Genomic DNA, 25,552 nt, shown 5'->3' on the forward strand with positions numbered 1-25,552 from the left:
CGCGTCCGGCGTTAGATATGGGCGGATGCGCGCTATGTTCTTGAGTTGGAAGCGACAGGATTTGACTATCGATTGGACATGGGGAGTAAAAGAGAGGTCAGAATCGAAAAGAACCCCTAGGCAGCGAGCCTGCGAGGTAGAGGTGATAGTAGCGCCGTTGACTTGGATGGAGACAACAGGAGTAGCAGCACTTGAGGGAGGAAAAACTAGAAGTTCTGTTTTGGACAGGTAGAGTTTAACCCCTTAAGGACCAAACTTCTGGAATAAAAGGGAATTATGACGTGTCAGACATGTCATGTGTCCTTAAGGGGTTAAGGAAGTAAGCAGCCATCCAGTTGGAAATAGCAGAGAAGCAGTCAGAAACGCGAGTCAAGGTGGGCGGAGAGAGATCAGGGGAGGACAGGTAGATTTGCGTGTCATCTGCATATAAATGATATTGGAAACCAAAGGAGCTGATGAGTTTACCAAGGGAGGCAGTATAGATAGAGAACAATAGGGGGCCGAGGACAGATCCTTGGGGGACGCGGACAGAGAGGGGTTGGTGAGAAGAGGCAGAACCAGAGAAAGAAACACTGAAAGAGCGCTGGGAGAGGTAGGAGCAGCACCAGGAGAGAGCAGTGTCCCGTAGACCAAAGTTAGGAAGAATGTGAAGAAGCTGTTGATGATCAACAGTGTCAAATGCGGCAGAAAGATCAAGGAGGATTAGGATAGAGTATTGGCCGTGAGATTTAGCAGCAATTAAGTCGTTGGATACTTTGGTCACAGCAGTTTCGACAGAGTGACCAGCGCGGAATCCAGACTGAAGGGGGTCAAGCAGAGAGTTGGATTCGAGAAAGTCTGTCAATCTGGCGTACACAACTCCTTGAACTTCACCGCCTGAGGGCAGATGTAGCTTTCCTTCAGGAAACTATTTTAAAAAAGATATGGCCCCTGCACTCCGAAACCGAAAGTTCCCAACGGGTTACTTCAGCAACTACGAGACAGCGAAATCGCGTGGAGTGGCAATACTCCTATCGGCACACGTACCATTCACATACATAGCGCACAACACTGACGATACAGGGAGACTCTCATTGGTAAAGGGCCAAATCGGCCAAGCCACGGTGACCCTAGTCAATACATACCTCCCAAACCGACGTCAAAGCGCCACCCTCAAGAAACAACTCAAACACATAGAATTATTTGTGGGGTGTATCCTAATCATGGGGGGCGACTTCAACCTATCTACAGACTCCCGGATGGACACGACATCCCACACAACCCAATATCAGATGGAAAACAAATGACGGCGATACTAGATTGTGCACAACTCTATGACTGCTAGCGCACGGCACATCCGACAGCTAAAGACTTTTCCTTCTACTCTAGATCATGTTCTTTGTCCCACACAGATTCCTCCACCTGGTACAATCTAGTAGCTACGGCCAGATTACTTGGTCAGACCACGCACCCCTGGCTATGGCCATACATATACCCACACTACCTCAGAAATCCTTCCAATGGAAACTCAACGACCTCCTCCTAAATGTCCCAGCTCTACTAACCCATATCAATAACGCACTGCAACAATACTTCCACCTCAACAAATCCCCCACCATAACCCTGCCGACTACGTGGGAAGCTCATAAATGCGTTATTAGGGGAGAACTGATAGGACTTGCATCCCGACTCAAGAAATTAAGAGAAGCCAAAATTAAATCTCTCACAAACGACATAAGAACCCTTGAACAACAACATAAACAGGACACTCAACTGAATGTATACACTGCCCTAACAGCTAAAAGGTCAGCCTTATGCGACCTACTAAACTCTAAGGTCAAACGCACTCTCCTTCTCACCAAACACAACTACTTTGCCCATGGGGGCAAATGCGGCCACCTACTGGCGCAATCCCTACGACAACTGAGACAATCAACATTCATAGCCAAAATCAAGGCCTCTAACGGCTCCATGACACTTAAACTCCCAGAAATCCTCCAAGCTTTCCACACATTCTATACCGACCTATACAATCTTAGAACCACGCCACCCTCCAACGCAGACATCGAACAATATATTTCCTCACAAATCCAAAATACAATCCTGACACACATCCTCCCGTCCCTAGATGCCCCTGTCACACATGACGAAGTGTGTGCCGCCATACGTCACCTTCCACTAGGTAAAAGTCCAGGGCCGGACAGCTTTACGGCCAAATATTACAAAACATTCAAGGAACACCTGACAGAACCGTTTGTACAGGCCTTCAACTCCCTTACACAGTTCCAGGCTCTCCCCTCCCCATCACTGGAAGCTCACATAACCCTCATACTGAAACCGGGCAAAGACCCAACCAACTGTGGAAGCTACAAACTGATATCCCTTATAAACTTAGACCTAAAGATCTTCACAAACTACTCCAGTCCCTAATACACGATGACCAGGCGGGTTTTGTCCCCAATAGAGAAGCGAAGCACAACACCACCAAATTCTTAAACCTCCTCTACATTGCACAACACTTGCCAAATGACAGCCTCATGTTATCAATTGACGCGGAAAAGGCGTTTGACAGGGTAGACTAGACCCTGTTAATAGCCACACTCCGCAAAATAGGTTTTGGCCCAAACTGGATCAGGTGGATGGAATCCATCTACTCCGCCCCCACCGCCAGACTGCAGATTAACGGACAACTCTCAAACCCGGTTTACATCAGAAATGGCACAAGACAGGGGTGCCTCCTGTTCATCCTTATAATGGAACCCTTCCTCAACGGTATTAGGAGTAACTCAGCCAAACAAGGAATGCAAGTGAATCAAAGAGAGTACAAAACATTGGCCTTTGCTGATGACCTCTGTTACGGTTACCCTTAGGCTAGCTGAGAGCTGGACCGTTTAGTCGTCTGGACTCCTAGTTGCTGAAGAGCCGATTTCCATAGTATTCCATACGAGTCCTGTAAGTGTAGAATCATCCCACTAGCTATAGCATAGCTAGGATACCTTTCTACCCACAAAACGAGTCAAAGCAGCGATTTGAGGGTCAAGTAAGAACTGAGGACTGGGCTGACCAGCCTGCTTTTTATTGTGGTTACATGCAAACAGGATACTCCCAGGGGGAGGCATAAAATCACCAATCACATATTGGGTACCTCCCACACATCTCCTCCCCTCAGATAAACAGTTAACCCAATTATACAGTACATATTTTTAACCAAGTTCTGGATGTACCCCAAAACCAGGGGGTACCCCTTTAAATCCTACACCGCTGTACAGATCTTGTTCAGGGGAGCAACATATCCGAAAACCAACCCGTTCGGATGAACGGTTCGGGAGTTAGGGGTTTTCAAAGTTTTGACCGACCGCACAGACTTTCTGGCCGAAAATAGTTCCACACGTTTAGGCCTTGCGGTCGGTCTCCGTTCGTACGGTAAAACTCCACGAACCCATTGCCATCCATAGTTATCCTGGGGGTCGCTGTACTCCCCATGCGAAGAGTAATCGTCCTACCGAACGGTGGACCGTTCGGTAGGTCCAGCACGAAGTTATGCTATCCTGGAGGTCTCAGCGGTGTTCGCCTGTGTGCGTCTCCGTTTTTAGTTCCAGACGATTGCTGGCAAACACCGCTGTTCGTACGTAAGATGGCCGCGAACACGTGCAAAGTCCCGAAATGGCGGCCACCTATACGTTTACACAAAGGATTCGTGCTGAACCATACCAACGACTGCAAATAAGTCAGAAAGGCGAAAATAGCATTTAAAGGCACACAGTGCAATAAGGTTTTTGTAACAGTTTTTGTAACAGTGCTCCCTTTTTGTGGAACACTCTGGCAGACACCGTCTGACCCCTTTTCGGGGCAGACTAAGGCTGTCCAGACCGTTGGTTATGCTGGGCTGAGGTCCGTTTGTCTGGACAACCCGTCCGCATTGCCATTCTGTTTCCCGGGTCGGTAGGAAATGGTGAAATTGAAGGGTTGCAATGATAAGCTCCAACGTAATAAAATGCCGTTATCTCCAGAGACCCGGTTTAGCCATACCAACGGGTTATGGTCGGTGACCAGAGTGAACTCTTGTCCATATAAATAGGGAGTCAATTTCTTTAATGCCCATACCAAGGCCAAACACTCCTTTTCGATCGCTGCATAACTGACTTCACGGGGCAGGAGCTTCCGGCTGATGTAGGCCACTGGATGCTCCCCTCCATCTTCACCTACTTGGCTAAGGACGGCTCCCAGCCCGAACATGGAAGCGTCTGTGTGGACGATAAAACGTTTATTAAGGGCTGGGGCCGCCAAGACAGGAGCATTAACCAAAGCATTTTTGAGGGCCTGGAAAGCCGTTTCACAGTGGGGAGACCACAGGACCTGTCGAGGTAAGTTTTTCTTGGTCAAGTCAGTCAGGGGTTTGGCAAGTGTGCTGTAGTCGGGTACAAATCGTCTGTAGTACCCTGCCGTGCCCAGAAAGGCCAAAACCTGGGTTTTAGTGATGGGGGTGGGCCAGTTGGCAACAGCTTCTATCTTGGCCGGCTCTGGTCGCTGTTTTCCGCACCCCACCCGATGACCCAGGTACTGTACCTCGGCCATCCCAAAGTGACATTTTTCTGGTTTCAGAGTCAGGCCAGCCGCCCGGATCTGATCCAGAACCATTCCTACATGAGCCAAGTGATCCTCCCAGGACTCACTGTGAATCGCTATGTCGTCCAGGTATGCACAGGCAAAACTCTGGAAGCCATCCAGGAGTCTATCCACCAAGCACTGGAATGTAGCTGGGGCGTTCTTCATCCCAAACGGCATTACCTTAAACTGGTATAGGCCGAATGGGGTGACGAATGCCGACTTGGGGATAGCCTCCGGGGCCAGGGGAATCTGCCAGTAACCCTTACAGAGGTCGATAGTGGTCAGGTAATTTCCCCTGGCTATGCGATCAAGTAGCTCGTCTACCCTGGGCATAGGGTATGCGTCTGTCACTGTTTTTTCATTGAGTCTCCGATAGTCTACACAGAACCGGGTTGTCCCATCTTTCTTGGGTACCAGGACAACCGGGGAGGCCCAGGGACTATCGGAGGGCTCAATCACCCTGAGTTGGAGCATCTCATCTATCTCCTTCTTCATTCCGGTTCTAACTGCCTCGGGGATGCGATACGGGGGTTGGCAGTGTTTGTCCGGGGGTATCGACCTGGTGGGTAGTTAAGGTGGTGTACCCTGGTTTCTGAGAGAACGTGAGGTGCTTGGACTGGTGCTTGGACTGGAGGAGGGTATTGAGCTGCTCCCTTTCAGTGGGGCTAAGTCGGTCTCCTATCTGAACCTGGGTCACTACCCCTGTGGGTGGGCTGCGAGACTAACTTAGGCACTGACCGACAGAAGGTCAGGTGCCTGGTTAGTCTCCCTCCAAAAGGGGAGATATGTTACAAATGGCTATTTGTAACTGGCCCTTTAAATGAAAAATTGCCCTGCTTCCCTGGATTGTGGAGAAGCCTATTTGCCAGCCTCCTGCCTCATGACTATGGCCCCTGGAAGATTGTGCCCCTGAAAATGTATTACTTTTATTGGTGTGTATGGCCCTTTAAGAACCGTCTGGGGACATAGTGTGACTTTGCTGAACAATGCCCCTTTAAGACTATGTCCCCAGACCTTTAAAATAACTTGTTCCTGGCTTTCCCCCACTTGGTTCAGTAAATAGGGCTTACTGAACCGAGTACCACACAGGCGGACCACCCAGAAGCTAAAGTGTGCAGGCAATTTACCTCCCAGGCTGTGAGGTTACTGCCGGTTAATTGCACGTGGCGGCGGCCATCTTGGTTTCCTCGAATGCGGTCAGCGGTGTATGCTAAAGATTCTGTGGAACTAAAATCGGCTACACATTCTGCCGAACACCGCTGACCCTTACCTTCTCCCATACGGAACTTGCAGCTCCAGAGACTAAGTCCCGTTCGAAATGGGACTTAGTCGTTTTTTCGCATGAAATTGACCGACCGCACAGCCCAAATCTATGGAACTGTTTTGGGCAGGAAATTGTGCTTGCGGTCGGTCATAAAGGACTTCCAGCTAACTTTTGATCCACTGGAGGGATTTGGCTGATTTTTGGAAGTGTTTATGTTTGATGTATGCTGAGTCGGAATATGCAACTTTTATTGGATGTATGGTTTTAAAGTTACAGTGTGTGTGTAAAAACTGTATTTTTACTGTATGTAATAATTGGTTTAACTGTTTATCTGAGGGGAGGAAATGTGTGGGCTGCACCAGATGTGTGATTGGTGATTTTATGCCTCCCCCTGGGAGTGTCCTATTTGCATGTAACCTCAATAAAAGCCAGGCTGGGTGTTCCAGACCTCAGACCTCTTCTGACCCTCTAACTTGTAGCCTCGACTCATGTTTGTAGGGGACAGCTATAATCACTACAGGGATTGCTATGCTCTTCATACTCCCTTAGCTGTTGAGCTCTTGTAAGAGCTCTTGTTCCTGATCCTGCTTCGCTCTACAGAAGGAAGAGGTTCACCTATTGGAACCTGGAGCCTGGTCGTAGGTCCAGGACGCAGAGCAGACGGCGAGATACCAGCCCAGCAGCGGTGGTTCGTGGAGTTTGCAGTGCTTATGGTGGCTGCGGTGCTGATGGTCCTTTGGTGAGCGCTAGGAGCATCCTTTCCTACGGTCCAACTTCCAGCCAGCCTGGAGGCAACCGTAACATTTGGTGGCAGCGGTGGGATGGCGTCCTAGCGTAAGGAGCAGCACCCCAACAGCACTGGTATCGTATGAGAGTTAGTGAGGGCAACGCCAGTACCCGCACAGCGTCCCCACCAGCAGTCATGTTCTATCGATATGAAGGCGTAGATTTTGTTACTGAGGTACTGAGAAGAATAGCCAAATATGGCCCGAATCCCCGGAAGGAGATTGTTGATGCAGCTGTGCAGCAACTGCTTCAAGAGAACCAGAGGTCACGTGATCTTGAGTACGATTTCATCCTGTTAATGGTGAGTCGTGGTCAAGGAGATGAGGTAGCCGATATCCTCCTCCAACACAAACCAGAGAAACCCAAAGTAGAGGACTGCATGGAGTGGTACTGGAAAGACCCCCAGCAGGCAGGTGGAGATGGGACCGAGGTCTCTCTACCGGCCCTACAGGGATGCTGGGCAGGCGGCCCAGATCCCCAACCCCAGGGTGAGTTACAGGGAGCGGAGAGCAACGACCTCCCTCCCCAGCGGCAGCCTGAGTTACAGGGAGAGGAGAGCAGCGACCTCCCTCCCCAGCAGCAGTGCACCGTGCAGAGGGAAGAGCCAACCGGTCTCCTTCCCCAACCCCAACCAGAGATACCCGAGGCAGCAGGCCTCACAGACTGGTCCTGGGAGGACCCCCAACAGGCAGGTGGAGATGGGACCGCAGTCTCTCTACCGGCCCTACAGGGATGCTGGGCAGGCGGCCCAGATTCCCAACCCCAGGGTGAGTTACAGGGAGCGGAGAGCAACGACCTCCCTCCCCAGCGGCAGCCTGAGTTACAGGGAGAGGAGAGCAGCGACCTCCCTCCCCAGCGGCAGTATACCGTGCAGAGGGAAGAGACAACCGGTCTCCTTCCCCAACCCCAACCAGAGATACCCGAGGCAGCAGGCCTCATAGACTGGTCCTGGGAGGACCCCCAGCAGGCAGGTGGAGATGGGACTGCAGTCTCTCTACCGGCCCTACAGGGATGCTGGGCAGGCGGCCCAGATCCCCAGCCACAGACCCAGCTACAGGGAGGGGAGAGCATCGACCTCCCTCCCCAGCCGGAGTGTGCCTTCCAGGGAGAGGAGACAACCGGTCTCTCTCCCCAGCCGCAGCATGTTCCACAAGAAGCGGAGAGCATCGACCTCCCTTCCCAACGGCCGCAGGAGTATCAGGAGGAGGAGGTAAGCCAATTCCCCCCTCCTCAGCTAACTCCTAACTGGGGCCCAGGGTTAACAGTGGAGATGTTAACCCCCACTGACCCCCACGTTCCCTTTGCCCCCGGGCAGGACTATGCCCTAATTTCCCCAGCAGAAGAGCTGGCAGCTGGGCAGAGTGCAGTTGGCCTCTGCCCTCCCTTTGACCCTTGCGCAGAGATTGACATTCTGCCAGCTATCCCAGCGGAAGAGCTGGCATCAGGACAGAGCGCCGCTGGCCTCTGCCCTACAGACCCCCTTGCTACAGGACTGGCCTGCAAAACCCCCACTCCAGCAGAAGCGCTGGCACCAGGGCAGAGTGCCGCTGGCCCCTGCCCCCCAAGTACCACCAGCTATTTGCCCAGCTGCGCCAGGAAGGCAGCGGGTACTGCATTGTTACCCTACAACCTGGGACCTACAGGCCAGTACTATTTATTGTGGGGGGGCTACTTTGCTGTTAATGTTTATTTGTGGGTGGGCTGCGAGACTAACTTAGGCACTGACCGACAGAAGGTCAGGTGCCTGGTTAGTCTCCCTCCAAAAGGGGAGATATGTTACAAATGGCTATTTGTAACTGGCCCTTTAAATGAAAAATTGCCCTGCTTCCCTGGATTGTGGAGAAGCCTATTTGCCAGCCTCCTGCCTCATGACTATGGCCCCTGGAAGATTGTGCCCCTGAAAATGTATTACTTTTATTGGTGTGTATGGCCCTTTAAGAACCGTCTGGGGACATAGTGTGACTTTGCTGAACAATGCCCCTTTAAGACTATGTCCCCAGACCTTTAAAATAACTTGTTCCTGGCTTTCCCCCACTTGGTTCAGTAAATAGGGCTTACTGAACCGAGTACCACACAGGCGGACCACCCAGAAGCTAAAGTGTGCAGGCAATTTACCTCCCAGGCTGTGAGGTTACTGCCGGTTAATTGCACGTGGCGGCGGCCATCTTGGTTTCCTCGAATGCGGTCAGCGGTGTATGCTAAAGATTCTGTGGAACTAAAATCGGCTACACATTCTGCCGAACACCGCTGACCCTTACCTTCTCCCATACGGAACTTGCAGCTCCAGAGACTAAGTCCCGTTCGAAATGGGACTTAGTCGTTTTTTCGCATGAAATTGACCGACCGCACAGCCCAAATCTATGGAACTGTTTTGGGCAGGAAATTGTGCTTGCGGTCGGTCATAAAGGACTTCCAGCTAACTTTTGATCCACTGGAGGGATTTGGCTGATTTTTGGAAGTGTTTATGTTTGATGTATGCTGAGTCGGAATATGCAACTTTTATTGGATGTATGGTTTTAAAGTTACAGTGTGTGTGTAAAAACTGTATTTTTACTGTATGTAATAATTGGTTTAACTGTTTATCTGAGGGGAGGAAATGTGTGGGCTGCACCAGATGTGTGATTGGTGATTTTATGCCTCCCCCTGGGAGTGTCCTATTTGCATGTAACCTCAATAAAAGCCAGGCTGGGTGTTCCAGACCTCAGACCTCTTCTGACCCTCTAACTTGTAGCCTCGACTCATGTTTGTAGGGGACAGCTATAATCACTACAGGGATTGCTATGCTCTTCATACTCCCTTAGCTGTTGAGCTCTTGTAAGAGCTCTTGTTCCTGATCCTGCTTCGCTCTACAGAAGGAAGAGGTTCACCTATTGGAACCTGGAGCCTGGTCGTAGGTCCAGGACGCAGAGCAGACGGCGAGATACCAGCCCAGCAGCGGTGGTTCGTGGAGTTTGTAGTGCTTATGGTGGCTGCGGTGCTGATGGTCCTTTGGTGAGCGCTAGGAGCATCCTTTCCTACGGTCCAACTTCCAGCCAGCCTGGAGGCAACCGTAACAACCTCCTATTCACCATCCAATCCCCAGAAGCTTCACTACATCCACTACTAGACAAAATATCCCTCTACCACACGCTATCCAACTTCGAAGTCATCTTTGCCAAAAGTGAAATCCTCCCAATCAAAATATCCCCCCAGACCTGTGCCTCCCTCACAGCAAAGATCCTGTTTACGTGGGCGAAATCAGCTAAAACATATCTGGGGTATGCCTCCCGGTGGACCTGTCATCCACCTTTGACATAAATTACGAACCACTCTTCCAATCTATCTCAAGAGACCTCCAATCGTGGCATAAACCACAATACTCCTGGCTCTGCAGAATTAACATTCTAAAAATGAATATCCTCCCCAAGATCCTATATCTATTCCAAACCCTACCCATAGATGTACCCAAGATATTTTTCACTAAACTCAGGACACTGTTTACAGCTTTCATATGAGCTCATAAACAGCTGAGAATCAAATATGAAATCCTCACCAGACATAAATCCAAAGGCGGACTGAGTCTACCACACCTTGAACGTTATTCCGAAGCCACAGTTCTGTCGGGGATATATGAATGGTCGATTCACCCCCCAACACGACAGTGGATAAAGCTAGAAAGCTCCATATTCACTGTTCCCATACACACAATCCCGTGGCGAAAATCGGCCTTACCAACACTCCTCCTCTGCCACACTAAACACCCTACGATCCGCCCCACGCTCCTGACATGGTCACGAATTCGCAAGTCAACCGATCTATCCCCCACCCATCCCCCTTATACCCCATCACCCACAACCCTCTCTTCTCCCCCGGCATGAACGCTAAGCCATACCACACCCTCCAAAACATGTCAGGTGAGACATACCTCCAGTTGGGCACCCTATTGGAGAGTCACCACATCTGCCTCCTTTCCAACCTAACTAGACAAGACACCCATACACCAATGCAGTCCCTTCTCTATGCCCAGGTGGCCCACTTAAGAGATAACCTTTCCCTATATGGAGGTGCACGCATGCTTTCAGACTTTGAAATACATTGTAAATCAAACAATATCAAAACCAAGCTGCTCTCGACACTCTATAAACTTCTCGGCTCTGAACATGCTAACACGCTATCACCCTTCACTGACTCACGGGCCAAAGACCTTGACGCCCAAATTACAACCCCCCAGTGGAAAACTTTTTTTTCCGTCAAACGCATTCCACCTCAATATGTACCACGATCCAGGAGGGTAACTACAAGAGGATAGCTAGATGGCACTACTCACCGGCCAAAATTCATAGCATCTTCCCAAACACGCAAGACATATGCTGGAAGTGTCCCCAAGGGGGAGCCTCCCTAGCTCATACCTGGTTTATATGCCCGATGATCCAGAAATACTGGAACAATATAGTAAAAATGCTCAAAACAATAACGGGAATTCTTGTGCCAACTACTCCACGAGCATTACTATTCATGGTTCTCCCAAGCCCCTTGCCCAAACCGCAACATATCCTCCTCACCCACCTTATAACCGCAGCCAATTTGCTCATTCCTGCCAAATGGAAAAAACTCTAACGCTCCGTCGATCAGGGAATGGATTGCCAAGGTAGAGGCAATCAGAATCATGGAGGAAATACATGCCTCCATTGCCCACAAACAATCACTATTTCAGACCGTTTGGGACCCATGGGTTAGATTCCTAAATTATAAGAACCTGAGCCCTATTGATCAGGTATACCCTAATGAAGGAGGAACACATACACCCGCCCCCCAACATCTCAACACAACACCAGTGCAGACACCAACCCAAGGGACCATACACCCCCTCCTCTCACCCAGACCACCATACTCCACTCCCCTCCCCTCTGGAACCTACGTCACCCGACACAGCAACACACCCACAAGACACATAACCTTCACTAACACTCTTTCATACAATGCGAGTAATGTGAATAAATGAGTGAACATACCTAAAGATTTTCAGGCAAAGAACTACCGAGAGGGCCCCTACTAGGCCACCCACGACCATTATAGGCTATCGCCCTCGAGATTCGCTGTTCAGCTCGATATTGGTATGTTCTATTATAGTTTTACTATGATCTTATCGGAATTGTGAACACAGGACCGATATGATGATACATTTTACATGTTGCTGCCATACCACAGTGAATGTATTGAAATGGGATATCCATGTTTTATGTATTATAATGACTCCAACACATCACACACGTGTATTGACATCTGAACCTCACATTGAGCCTGATGAAGCTGATGTGGCGATGCAGGCACCGTTGTATTACTAAACTAACTGCTAATAAAGAAACTTTATAACCAGAGGTATTGACTTGTTCTGATATAAGATAGTGAATCTTAATAAGTTAAAATTCTGCAAACGGAAATCTGGTAGAATTATTCTTATTGGATGGACTTAGGAATGGTAAATGACCTGATATGAGAATATTGTAGTAAAATTACAATATAATAGGATATTTTGCCTATGAGGATTGTAGCTAGCAGTGAAAGAGTTAATTCAGTGTGATTTGACTGTCAGCCAAAGTGTTTTTTTTTTAAATTTTTTATTGCTTTACGCTGTGTTCTGTGTTATATTGGCTTCTAAGCAGTGTCCTATTGTAAATCTTGTTGACAACTGGTTGCTATTAGCTGGTTATTGACACTCATGAGATTATATATATATGTGTATATATGTGTATATATATATATATATATATATATATATATATATATATATATATATATATATATATATATATATAATGGGGTGGTCTGTGAGGGAGTTTATATTTCGACAGAATTGTTCAGAGGAGAGTGTGTGTTTCTGGTTGTGTGTGTGTGTATATAACTCAAATGAATATTTAGTTATGGGCCCCTGGGGTGGAGCATTTGGAGAGCAGGGTGGGCCAGTCCCTCCACTCCGTTTAGCCTGTGCGGCGGGTGGGGGCCCTAAAATTATCGATAAGGGGGGACCTACGGCCCCCCCGGCCCCCACCCCTGAGCGGCGATGGGGGCCCTAAAATTATCAATAAGGGGGGGGAACCTACTGCCCCCCCCCCCCCCGGACCCCACCCCTGTGCGGCGGGTGGGGGCCCTAAAATTATCAATAAGGGGGGGACCTAACTATCGTCCCCCCCGGCCCCCACCCCTGAGTGGTGCGTGGGGGCCCTAAATACAAAGGGGGGACACCCTAGTTAACCCTTCCCCCCCCCAAAAAAAAATATCTCTCTACCTACCCCCCTCACCCTAAAAATAATGAGGGGGGACCATTAACTAAAAACCTGTAAAAAAGAAAAAATTAGATAAAAACAACTTACCATTCGATGTTTTCTTTCTTCTAAAATCTTCTTTCTTCAGCCCCAAAAAAGGGCAAATAAAAAGCCATAATAACCGACGCAATTAAAAAAAAAAAAAAAAACGAGCACTAAAAAAACAATCCATGTTCACCCATGGAGGGCTCCACGCAGACGGAGCTCCGCAGGGCGGGGGAAGGCTTATAAAGCCTTGCCCCGCCCTGCAATTAGGCTAAGAACACTCTGATTGGTGGGTTTAAGCCAATCAGAGTGCTCTTTGTCATTTTACAAGCGTGGGAAAGTTCTTTGGAATTTTCCCACGCTTGTAAAATGACACAGAGCACTGTGATTGGATGGCTTGAAATCCATCCAATCACAGTGCTCTGTGTCATTTTACAAGCGTGGGAAAATTCCAAAGAACTTTCCCACGCTTGTAAAATGACACAGAGCACTCTGACAATAGGTCCCCCCCTTATTGATAATTTTAGGGCCCCTACCCGCCGCACAGGGGTGGGGGCCGGGGGGGGACAGTAGGTCCCCCCCCTTATTGATAATTTTAGGGCCCCCACCCGCCGCTCAGGGGTGGGGGCCAGTAGGTCCCCCCCTTATCGATAATTTTAGGGCCCCCACCCGCCGCACAGGGGTGGGGGCCGGGGGGGGGGGGGGACAGTAGGTCCCACCTTATTGATAATTTTAGGGCCCCCACCCGCCGCACAGGGGTGGGGGCCGGGGGGGACAGTAGGTCCCCCCCCCTTATCGATAATTTTAGGGCCCCCACCCGCCGCTCAGGGGTGGGGGCCGGGGGGACAGTAGGTTCCCCCCCTTATCGATAATTTTAGGGCCCCCACCCGCCGCTCAGGGGTGGTGGCCGGGGGGGGGCAGTAGGTCCCCTCCATTGATAATTTTAGGGCCCCCACCCGCCGCACAGGGATGGGGGCCGGGGGGAGACAGTAGGTCCCCCCCCTCATTGATAATTTTAGGGCCCCCACCAGCCGCACAGGGGTGGGGGCCGGGGGGGGGGGGACAGTAGGTCCCCCCTTATTGATAATTTTAGGGCCCCCACCTGCCGCAAAGCGGTGGGGGCCGGGGGGGGGAGGAGAGTACGTCTCCCCCCCCCCTTCAACCACTATTGTGGACAGTAAGCGTCCCTGTGGGTTCGGGCTTCAGCTGTCAGCTGAAGCCACGCCCACAGCAGTGCTGACAGGCTATCAGCACACAAAGCGCGTTCACAGTACTTTGTGTGCTGATAGCCCGTCTGATGTATTCACCCAGAAAGCATCGGACGAGAGGCCTTTTTAGGGCCTCTGAACTCGGATGTCCCTCTGGTGGCCGTCTGATTGACTGCAACAAGAGGTGTTCCAAGCTTCCAATGTAAACACTGCATTTTCTCAGAAAATACAGTGCTTACAAGAAAAAGGCTCCGGGTAGCTTTTATGTATTTCTCCACATTTACATAAAGGATCTGCACTACACATATATGCTAGAATGGGGATTATACAATTCCAAGCTGTATTATAGGAGCCAATACAAGAGCCTCCTTAATATGACTGCTTGCTGTACCACCATTACACCATATCCTTAGGTGCAGATTATTCTACCTAAGCGCTCAAGTTGGAGATGAATTGAAGCTCCAGGAAAGTTTAAGTATGCATTTGCAAGGAGGGAGTCTCCCACCTTGTAATTAGACAAACTGGAAGCGTATGGGTGAATTGTATGTACTAGTCATGTCCAACAAACAATTTGTTTTCATTTATTATTTAATTTGTCTATTTGTTATTGTGACAAATTAATAGATCTCCCTGATTTGCACGAATTAGCATTTACCAAAAAAATAAAATTAAAAAAAATTCCACAAGTCTAGAGCTTAACACTATAAAAATAGTTTCTCTTTTATTTACTGCATCAAAAATGTGTGGTGCTCTGTAATATGTAACTTTATAGATAAGCCTCCACCCACCAGCCAGTAATTAAATTAATAAAATGGAATGTTCAATAATCATGAACACATTGTCTCCAGATTATCAGATTAACTAAGGCAAACATTGCCATAAACCTTTAAGGAAATTGTGACAAGTGATAAATCCACGTAAAGTGTGTGTGTGTGTACACTTCATCAATTCTGAATGTGTTTATAATCATCTAAAGCAAACTGTCAGTGGAGAAATGGCAAACATACCACTCGGCTGTTTTGTTGCATCAAGGGACACATCATCTGTATGTGAGCATGTGTATACACTGGACTCAGAGAAAAGTGAATAGGAGGAGCACAAATCACTTTTACAACCACATATTCAAATGCTGGGAATGGGTTGGTCCTTGTAGGGTGGTTTCCAACGGTAAAGGTTATGATCTAAAATAAATACATAATAATAATAATGTTACAAAAAAATAAAATAATACTTAAATAAATATTTTTTTTTATATATATATATATTATAGTGTTCAAGTAGAGATTGTAGCTGTATTAGTCCAGTGATGTAGATGTAAAAAACAGATAAAATGTGTATCTTGCTATATATATATATATATATATATATATATATATATATATATATATATATATATATATATATATATACAGTGGGACCTCGGTTTACGAATTTAATGCGTTCTCCGGGACGTTTTGTATTGCGAAAAATTCGTAGGAATGCATTGAAAACCAATTAATGCGTTCCGGAGGTGAGAAAAAAGTCAAATAAAGTATTTTATCTGTTCAAAACTCTTTATAAAGTGCACTTTAAAGGCATAAATACTGTACAGGGACATGATTAACCCCTTAAGGACCAAACTTCTGGAATAAAAGGGAATCATGACATGTCACACATGTCATGTGTCCTTAAGGGGTTAATCAAGCAATAACATTTCAAACATCCAACTTTATGTTTTAAAACATCACAAATCAACTTCTAAAACATGGCAGACTGTTGGTAACATGGTACAGTACACTTCAACTGTACATAAATCACACGTCAACAGGGAAAACATGGAAAATTGCAAAACAATTTCAACACTTTTTGGAAGATGAGGAGGATGAGGGCAATTGGGCAGCACTAACACAAGCAGGTTCTTCTTCATGTCTAGGCTGTTTTTGTTGGAACCTTTCCATTGTCTGCTGCCTCTGGCGCCTTTTAAGCATCCCTCGGAAAGGGGACATGATGTCTGTGTCAAAACTGCTCACAAGTCTGTGGTCAAGAGCCTTATCTGGGTGGTGCTGCTGTACAAAAGTCTGTAGGTTTACCCACATTTGGCATGCCTCCTTGAGTTCCGTGGAAGAGAGCTGTTCCTCACTCATTTCCTCCTCCTCCTCAAATGCGATCTGCTCCTCCATCGACTCCTTCTGCAATTCCACCAGCTCCTCGGTGGTTAGGTCACGGCCGTGTTCCTCCACCAGCTCGTAGACATCCTCCTCAGTCACCTCCAGGTCCATGGTGGTCTCCAAGGAAACAATTTCCTCCAACACTGTTGACTCTGGTGCAGGTGCAGATGCACTGGTGGCAAGTTTTACAACACAGTCTGGCCACAGGTTGCGCCAAGCAGAATTTAGGTTTGTCTGGCTGACCCCGGCCCAGGCAATGGTGATAATCTGCAGACTGCTCACAATGTCAAAATGCTCTCTCCAAAATTCATGAAGGGTGAGGCTTGAGCGATCTGTCATCTCAAAGCATCGCCGGAAAAGCTCCCTTGTGTAGAGTTTTTTTAAAAATTGGAGATGACCTGCTGGTCCATTGGCTGGAGTAGTGGGGTGGTGTTAGGCGGAAGGAACATGACCTTGATGAAATTAAAGTCCTCCAGCAAGTCTTCCTCAAGGCCTGGAGGATGGGCAGGAGCATTGTCCATGAGCAGCATGGCCTTGAGTGGCAGGTTATTGTCCACAAGGTACTTCTTCACAGCAGGACCAAAAACCGCATTGACCCACTTCACAAACAAGAGGCGTGTGACCCAAGCCTTTGGGTTAGACTGCCACAAAACGCTCAACTGCTCCTTGTTCACCTTGTGTTTCTTGAAGACCCGTGGGTTCTCTGAATGGTAGACAAGCAGGAGCTTGAACTTAAGGTCCCCACTGGCGTTGGCGCAGAACAGGAGGGTAAGACGGTCCTTCATCGGCTTGTGGCCAGGAAATGAGGTCTCCTCTTCTGGGATGAAGGTCCTCTTCATCAAGGAGCTGTAACAGGCATGCACAGCACATGAGCTGGCATGGAAACAACAGTAAAAGGCATGCACAGCAGATGAGCTGTAACAGGCATGCACAGCACATGAGATGGCATGGAAACAACAGTAAAAGGCATGCACAGCAGATGAGCTGTAACAGGCATGCACAGCACATGAGCTGGCATGGAAAACAACCCCACATTGCAAAACACACAGTACAGTACTGTAACAGGCATGCACAGCACATGAGCTGGCATGAAAAGCAACCCACAATGCAAAACACACAGTAACAGGCATGCAGAGCACATGAGCTGGCATGGAAATAACCCCCAGAATGCAGAACACACAGTAAAAGACATGCAAACAACTAAGCTCAGCTCCCTACCTTTCCACTTCTTGAGATGCACCAAAAAGGCTCCAAAACCTGCTGCAAATGGCTCCAAAATCTGCTGCAAATGGCTCCACAACTTGCTGCAAATGGCTCCAAAAGGCTCAACAACTTGCTGCAAATGGCTCCAAAACCTCTCCAACACCTCCACACTACACACTCACGTGCTACCCACACTTCAGTATGCAGGGGGCGCAGCTATAAACCGGGACACTTGTTTCGCATTGCGAAAAAAAATCGTAAACGAGGCATTTTTTTTTCTAATTTTCATTCGTAAACCGAATTTTTCGTTTACCGAGGCGTTCGTTAACCGAGGTTCCACTGTATATATATATATATATATATATATATATATATATATATATATATATATATATATAATATATATATATATATATATAATTATTATTGCCATTTCTATAGTGCCAACAATATTATGAGAGGGGGCATGTAACTATAAATAGGATAATTATTACAAGAAAAACAGGAATAATAGGTTGAAGAGGACCCTGCTTAAACGAGCTTACAGTCTATAGGAGGTGGGGTATAAAACACATTAGGACAAGAAATATCAATCAAATAGGGTGGGAGTGGAGCTGGAGGAGAGAGTAAAGCATTGCCCCATAGGAGAGAGCAAGAGACAGGTGTAAGGTAGAGGTTACTCTGGGAGGCCATAAGCTTTCCTAAAGAGATGGGTTTTAAGGCCCTTCTTAAACGATTGAAGACTAGGGGAGAGTCTGATGGGGGTAGGCAGGCCATTCCATAGTAAAAAAAAAAAAAAAATATATATATATATATATATATATATATATAAAATGTATGAAAATACATAAAGAATATATATAAATAAATATAAATAAAAATAAAGAATAATAATAAAAATAAAAAAAAACAGGAGATGTCTGTTGACAATCGATTCAATGTATAGTGGTATAATAAACCAAGTTTATAAACAAAATTAGATAGATAAAATTAAGAATCAAATTAGCCCAACCAAATCCATATCTATATTAAGACTTGACTTGGCTTGATTTTTTTAGCCAGCCCCAAAGACCTACCGTATTTTTCGCTCCATAAGACGCACTTTTTTTCCCCTCAAAAGTGAGGGGAAATGTCTGTGCGTCTTATGGAGCGAATATGAAGCTTTACTTACCTGTCTTGCAGCGTTGGCCGGCAGCACAGGGCGCACCACGGTAGTGGAACTTGAATTTCATGTTCCGGTTTCCGGCGGGACTGAAAGGAAGTGCGCACTCAGCTTGTGCACACTTCCTTTCAGTCCCGCCGGAAACCGGAACATGAAATTCAAGTTCCACTACCGCGGTGCGCCCTGTGCTGCCGGCCAACGCTGCAAGACAGGTAAGTAATTATAGGACAAGGGGAGGGGGACAGTATGGGAGAGGAGAATATGGGGATGGGGGGACATGAAGTCTATGGGGAGGGGGGGGAGATGAAGTCTATGGGGAGGGGGGGAGATGAAGTCTATGGGGAGGGGGGGAGATGAAGTCTATGGGGAGGGGGGGAGATGAAGTCTATGGGGAGGGGGGAGAAGAAGTCTATGGGGAGGGGGGAGATGAAGTCTATGGGGAGGGGGGGGAGATGAAGTCTACGGGGAGGGGGGGGAGATTAAGTCTATGGGGAGGGGGGGAGATTAAGTCTATGGGGAGGGGGGGAGATTAAGTCTATGGGGAGGGGGGAGATTAAGTCTATGGGGAGGGGGGGTGGATGAAGTCTATGGGGAGGGGGTGGATGAAGTCTATGGGGAGGGGGTGGGTGAAGACTATGGGGAGGGAGAGAGGAGAAGACTATGGGAGAGAGGAGAAGACTATGGGAGGGGGGGGCACTATGGGACAGGGAAGAAAAAAATATTCTGTACAAACTGTCCCATAGTAAGAAACACTATGGGACAGTTTGTTCAAAATATTTTTTTCTGGGTTTCTTCCTCTAAAAACTAGGTGCGTCTTATGGTGAGGTGCGTCTTATGGAGCGAAAAATACGGTATTTCCTCCTCGCCAATTTATTCACATCTGATGTATTCCTATGGCTATAAAATGATGCCACTGAAAAAAAAAAAAAAAGGACATGTATTACAGTGTCCGGGGTAACTGTGATCAGGCTTCCATTTCCGTATATTATTGAAATGTTCTTGTATTCTTACATGTAACTTGTGTGTTGTTCTGTCCACATATTGGGCCCCACAGACACATTGTAGCGTGTAAATCACATAAGAAGATGAACAATGTTTAAACTTTTTAATTTTGTATTCCTTCTGAGTGTAAGTACCAATAAAATTATTTGTGACACTCTTTTGGTGTACACATGTTGAACAGTTACCACAACTATAGAACCACTTTCTCTGTTTCTCATATTCTTTCTCTCTTTCTCATATTTTTTATTTTTAATCTTATTGTTGTTATCTATAAGAAGTTCTGATCTATCTAAATTCCTTACCACTATTTCATCTCTCATTTTTTTGTAATTATACCCCTTATCAATATACCTAGCTTCATCAAACAATCTTAAGTCAGAACAATTTATCCTGATTCTTGTCATGTGTCCCTTAGGAACATTATCTAGCCATAAGGGATGATGTAAACTCTTATTGTTAATGGCAGTATTGCAATCTTAAATCTTAGGCCACTACTCCATACTAATTCTTCTTGAACTCTCAGCAACCTTTGACACCGTTGATCATGCTCTCCTTCTTCAAACTCTTCAATCGCTTGGTCTCTGTGACTCTGTCCTCTCGTGGTTTTCCTCTTATCTCTCCCAAGCTCATTCAGTGTCTCCTTTTCTAATGATACCTCCTCCCCTCGCCCTGTCTCGGTTGGAGTCCCCCAAGGCTCCGTCCTTGGCCCACTTCTATTTTCTCTTTATACTGCCTCTTTTGGCAAACTTATTACCTCTTTTGGATTCCACTACCACCTGTACGCTGATGACACCCAGCTATATCTCTCCTCCCCGGACCTCTCCAATGCCGTCCTGCAACGTGTCACTGCTTGCCTTTCTTCCATCTCTGACTGGATGTCCTCCCGCTTTCTGAAACTCAATCTCTCAAAAACTGGGCTCCTTGTCTTTCCTCCTCCTAATACTGATCCTCCTCTTTCGCTCTCCCTTCAAGTTTGTGGTACCAACATCAGTCCATCCCTGCAAGCGCGCTGTCTTGGCGTCATACTTGACTCTGGCCTCACCTTTGAGCCTCACATCCAGCATGTTGCCAAATCCTGTAGATTCCATCTTAAAAACATAGCCCGCATCCGCCCCTTTCTTGCACCAGATACTACCAAGGAGCTTGTCCATGCTCTAGTAATTTCCCGCATGAATTACTGTAACCCTCTCCTGATTGGTCTTCCCAAAAGCCGTACTGCACCCCTACAGTCCGTAATGAACGCTGCTGCTAGACTATTTTTCCTCTCTAGTCGTTTCTCTCACACCTCACCCCTCTGCCAGTCCTTACATTGGCTTCCTGTATGCTATAGGAGTCAATTCAAGGTACTAACTCACACCTATAAAGCTCTGAACAACTCTAGCCCCTCTTATATCTCCTCACAGATCCATAGGTATGTCCCTTCTCGGTCTCTCCGCTCTGCCCGTGACCACCTCCTGTCCGTTGTCCGCACTCGTACGGCCAACTCGCGCTTGCAGGACTTCTCGCGGGCGGCTCCCTTCCTATGGAATAGCCTGCCTACCGCCATCAGACTCTCCCCTAGTCTTGCATCTTTTAAGAAGTGCCTTAAAACCCATCTCTTTAGGAAAGCTTATGTCCTCCAAGACTAACCAATACCTCACATACCTGTCTCTTGCCCTCTCCTAAAGGGCAGCCCACCTTATTTGATTGCAAATTCCTGTCCTAATGTGTTTTACACCCCACCTCCTATAGAATGTAAGCTCGATTGAGCAGGGTCCTCTTCAACCTATTGTTCCTGTAAGTTTATTTGTAATTGTCCTATTTATAGTTACATCCCCTCTCATAATATTGTAAAGCGCTACGGAATCTGTTGGCGCTATATAAATGGCAATAATAATAATAATTAAAGAATGTTTTTTTTAATGTAATTGACCTTCTTCCACATGCAAAGTTAGATTAAGGAAATCAATCCGTGTTGCACGTATGGAAGGGGTAAAATGGAGATTATAATGAATGTACTTGATGAAGGCAGACTTTTATTTTATTTTTATATTTATTTTTTAAGTTTATATTTTTTTTTTTATTTATTAGTATTTATATATTCTTTATTTTTATTGTGCGTAAGTGAACAAGTCGTCCCGCACCGTCACAATAACGAGTGCAAGAACAGGCATAAAACACAGTGAAACAGATTACATAGGGTATTGAACATCATGAGTTTTTGCTGGTTTCATTTCGCTTATTCAGCACATTTTTATATTTAGGTGTACAGCTGCTTAGCTTGTATAGATTGACATTTATACTAGATATGTTTACAAAACGCAAAACAGAAAGCTTATTTTGCCTTGTAGACAGACGCTAGGGTCCTATTGATGCTTAAAACATATATTAAAACATAGTTTAAACAAGATGGTAGCTAGTAAGCTGCTAAGTAGCATTTAGGAGGCATGCACATGTATACATATAGTGAGAGTAACTAAATCAAGCTGGGTACATGCTGGTTGGTCATAAGGGGTTCTTCAGTCGTTTATCAACAATAGCGTTAGGTTAGTGAGTGTATTATATGTCGTCGCTTTAGCCTCAGGCCCTAGGGTTAGTCGCGCTTTATCATGCTTGAGTGTGGCGTAAGTACTCCGAGCATTAACAGGCTGTCTAACCAGTCATATCCTGCATTGAGTAGACAAGTAGGTCATGTGTCAAGCATTGTGTCTGTCGCTAGTTAAGTCACATTGGTACGAGAGATTAAGTGAGTTTATGTAAATCCTGCGTTTGTCGGGTTAACAGTTATCTAAAGAAACAAAAACACACATAAAAAAAAAAAATTAAAAATTAAAAATTAAAAAAGAAAAGCATCTGAAAAAAAAACGACTGGTTAGGTTAACAAGCTGTGTGCCCGTGTGTACAGTGTGGACCATAGGTGAATATGTTGATGGAGGATATCTCCAGGCATCAGATCTCCTGTGGTGGTGGTACAGAGTTCCAGTGGAAAAGATGGAGGCAAGATAGTGTCAGATTTAAAAAGTCCTGCTTTAGATGAATAAGAGGTGTCCCCTGCAGCTGCTGATCTTTGGTGTCAGGGAGCATGGTCTGTGGCTGGTTGCTGAGTGCTTGTCAAGCCCTCCGCTATGCCCCTTCCGCCTGTGAGCTTTTCTCCGACAACAGGGGTGTGGATGATCGATTTTAGCTTCTCCACTTGTCAGGTAAGCCCCTTAGTGCAGCGGTGGTTGTGGGGCACAGAAGTCCCTGTGGGGCGATTCAGTTCTCTGTAATGAGGGTATACCAGGATCTTGTGGGGGCTGTCTGAGGGTCCTGTCTCAGTGAGGGTGGGAGGTTTCCCAGGGTTCAAGGGAGTTTGCAGTTGGATGGTTGCTGTATGGGTCTGTACCTGCGATGTATGCATTCCGCTCTATATAATGCTGATGTGGTTAAGCAGCTCAGCGCCATCCCGCATGGCCTCCACCATTTTGGAGTCACTGCCTGGAGCGTGGGTCCTAGCGGTCCTGCTGCTTCGCCTGAAGTACTTGTAGGCGATCAGGTCTCGAGGGCGTAGACTGGGATCACCCCCCCGGTCCAGAGGGGGGGGGGAACGGGACCAGTATCCCCGCGGGCCCGACTTTGAGCCCCGAACAGCTAGCGGCAAGGCAGCGGCCGTCCGCCCCGCCCGCCTCCGGAGTAGGCCTGTAGAACGTCGGGTAGGATTCCTCCTCCAGGGGACTAGCCTGTTGGGCCAGCCTCACCCTGGATCCTAGGGCTCTCTGCCCGGCGAGGACCACCGGTGCCGGTAGGTTTTGTGCCCAAATTAGTGGTTGTAAATCTGTGTCTAAGCTTATGCTGCAGGAGCTGGTCTTGCATGCGACCAGCCAGCTCGGAGGTCCGGCCCCGCCCCCATTTATTTGTATTTATATCTATTTATTTATATTCATTCTTATTTCATTGTATTCTTATTTTATTTACCTTATTTCTTATTTATTTTTCATGTATTTTTATATGAGATAATTTTGGTTTAGTGGTGTTGTGAGGTTCACCATAATAGCTCCTTTTTCACCTATACACCTCTATTAGTGACTCAGTCTTTTGTTTTTTTATACTTTTCGAATTATTATTTTTCCAACAGTTTTTAACTTTATTACAGGCAGCAGGGGGACTACCTGTCATTCCAGGCACTCCCACTACTGGCACTCGGGATCACATGGCCCAGAAAGGCCGGATCAGACACAGGGGGACTCCCCGGGATGCCAGGTAAGTCTCCCCATTGTGACTGTTGGCGTGGGATCGCCAGCGAGCAGGTAAGTGGGAAGGACGGTGTGGACGTGCTTAAGGGGTTAAGTGCAATAGTAAATGTGCACCAGTGCAATAAACAAACCATGATAAAGTGCTGTAGTTCATGTGCAAAAAACAGTGTAAAGTGTCACACTTAACTTACATGTTATCACATAATAGTATGCATTGATATTAGTTGGCTCTACATTGAAGGGATGATGTATGATGTCATGGCGCCTTGGCGTTGCATGCACGCAACTTTGGCCATGCCCACCGGAACTATTGGAGTTTCAGCAACCTGTTTCCATAGCCAGCAGTGGTGAGACCCAGGAAAAACTCTATTAGTGGGGTGAGAGGCATCCTAAAGCCATTAAACTTAGAGCAGTAAGTGATCCCTTCTGAAACTAAATGATCTATTTTACAATATTGAGGTTGTTTTTTTTTCATCTTGTTTTACATGTATACCTTCAATGTGGAGCCAGCTAATGTCAATGCATAATTTTATGTGTTAATATGTAAGTGAAGTGTGGCACTCTACACTGTTTTTTTCACAGAAATTGCAGCACTGTTTTTTGGTTTGTTTATTGCACTGGTGCACATTTACTATTGCACTTAAGGATAAATGCATTTTAGGAAATAATATAGAACATTTCATTAAGTCTTAAAGACATAGCACACCTTATTTGTTTTCACAGATACATATAAGCACTCGATATGTATACTCCCTCCAAGCACATATAGCATGTACCACTCAAAAGGGTAAAGGTGACAGCACTAATTTCTTTCTAAATCGGTCCTATTACAAAAAAAATAAAATAAAATAAAAAAAACAAACAACAACAACCTACACATTTTATGAAAAAAGACCATACACTAAGCTGCACAAGACATACTTGTTCTGCAAGATCTCTGCACATCACACGAACTGAATGCTGAGTGTGGCTGTGAGTGAATGTGGCCTCCAGTAAAGACAGCAAGATGTACTGTGAATTGCTAGTAGATGCATTCCGGAAGAATTTCAGAGGTTCAAGCACCCAGGGTTTAGGTCCATCCTCAAATATCATGTCTTTAGAAGATCCTAATGTAACCAAAGCCAAAGACACTGGGTCAACAGCCTGAAACAGTAAAAAAATAAATAAAATATATTAGAATAAATATACACATGCAGCTATTGCTTAAAATTGATCAATTATAGTAACAAATACAAAGATCTCATATGCATGCACAATAACCTTTAGGTGCATGTGTTTATTTTAAATTATCCCCCCGACCCCCCCTTTGAAAGTGTGGCAGACCCATGGATCCTGCCCATATGAGAAACACCATGACATACACTGACGCACTGTGTTATATTGGCATCCTTTATGGACCGCTCTACTCTTGACTCTATTCTTCTTTGTTTCACTTTTTTTTTTTTCATTTCCGTTTACTTGCATCACGCATGGTAACATTAAAGGAAGACTCTGGGCAACATAACTTCTAATTAAAAAATAAAATAAATTCGTAATTGATAGAAAAATAAAAAATAAAGTAATTTTCTTAAAGGGATAATATAGGTCCAGGAATACAAAGCTGTATTCCTAGGACTACAGATCACTCTACCTCCCCCCTCCCCTGTGCCCCCACCTACCAGATAAATAAAGGGTTAAAAAACATGTATTTACAGA

At 46.5% G+C, this 25,552-nt stretch overlaps 1 protein-coding gene across 1 annotated transcript in view; it reads right to left on the reverse strand.

Annotated features, from left to right (window-relative positions):
• Nucleotides 1-25,552, reverse strand: part of NUP210 (nucleoporin 210) — a 657,387-nt gene that overhangs the window by 356,747 nt on the left and 275,088 nt on the right. The window contains exons 15-16 of the mRNA XM_063426963.1: nt 24,779-25,000; nt 15,140-15,313 (exon numbers count right to left, since the gene is read on the reverse strand). Coding sequence (XP_063283033.1) covers nt 15,140-15,313; nt 24,779-25,000 — 396 coding nt within the window. The remainder of the gene's footprint in view (nt 1-15,139; nt 15,314-24,778; nt 25,001-25,552) is intronic.

This window comes from Pelobates fuscus, chromosome 7, assembly GCF_036172605.1.
Source record: "Pelobates fuscus isolate aPelFus1 chromosome 7, aPelFus1.pri, whole genome shotgun sequence".
Lineage (NCBI taxonomy): Eukaryota > Metazoa > Chordata > Amphibia > Anura > Pelobatidae > Pelobates > Pelobates fuscus.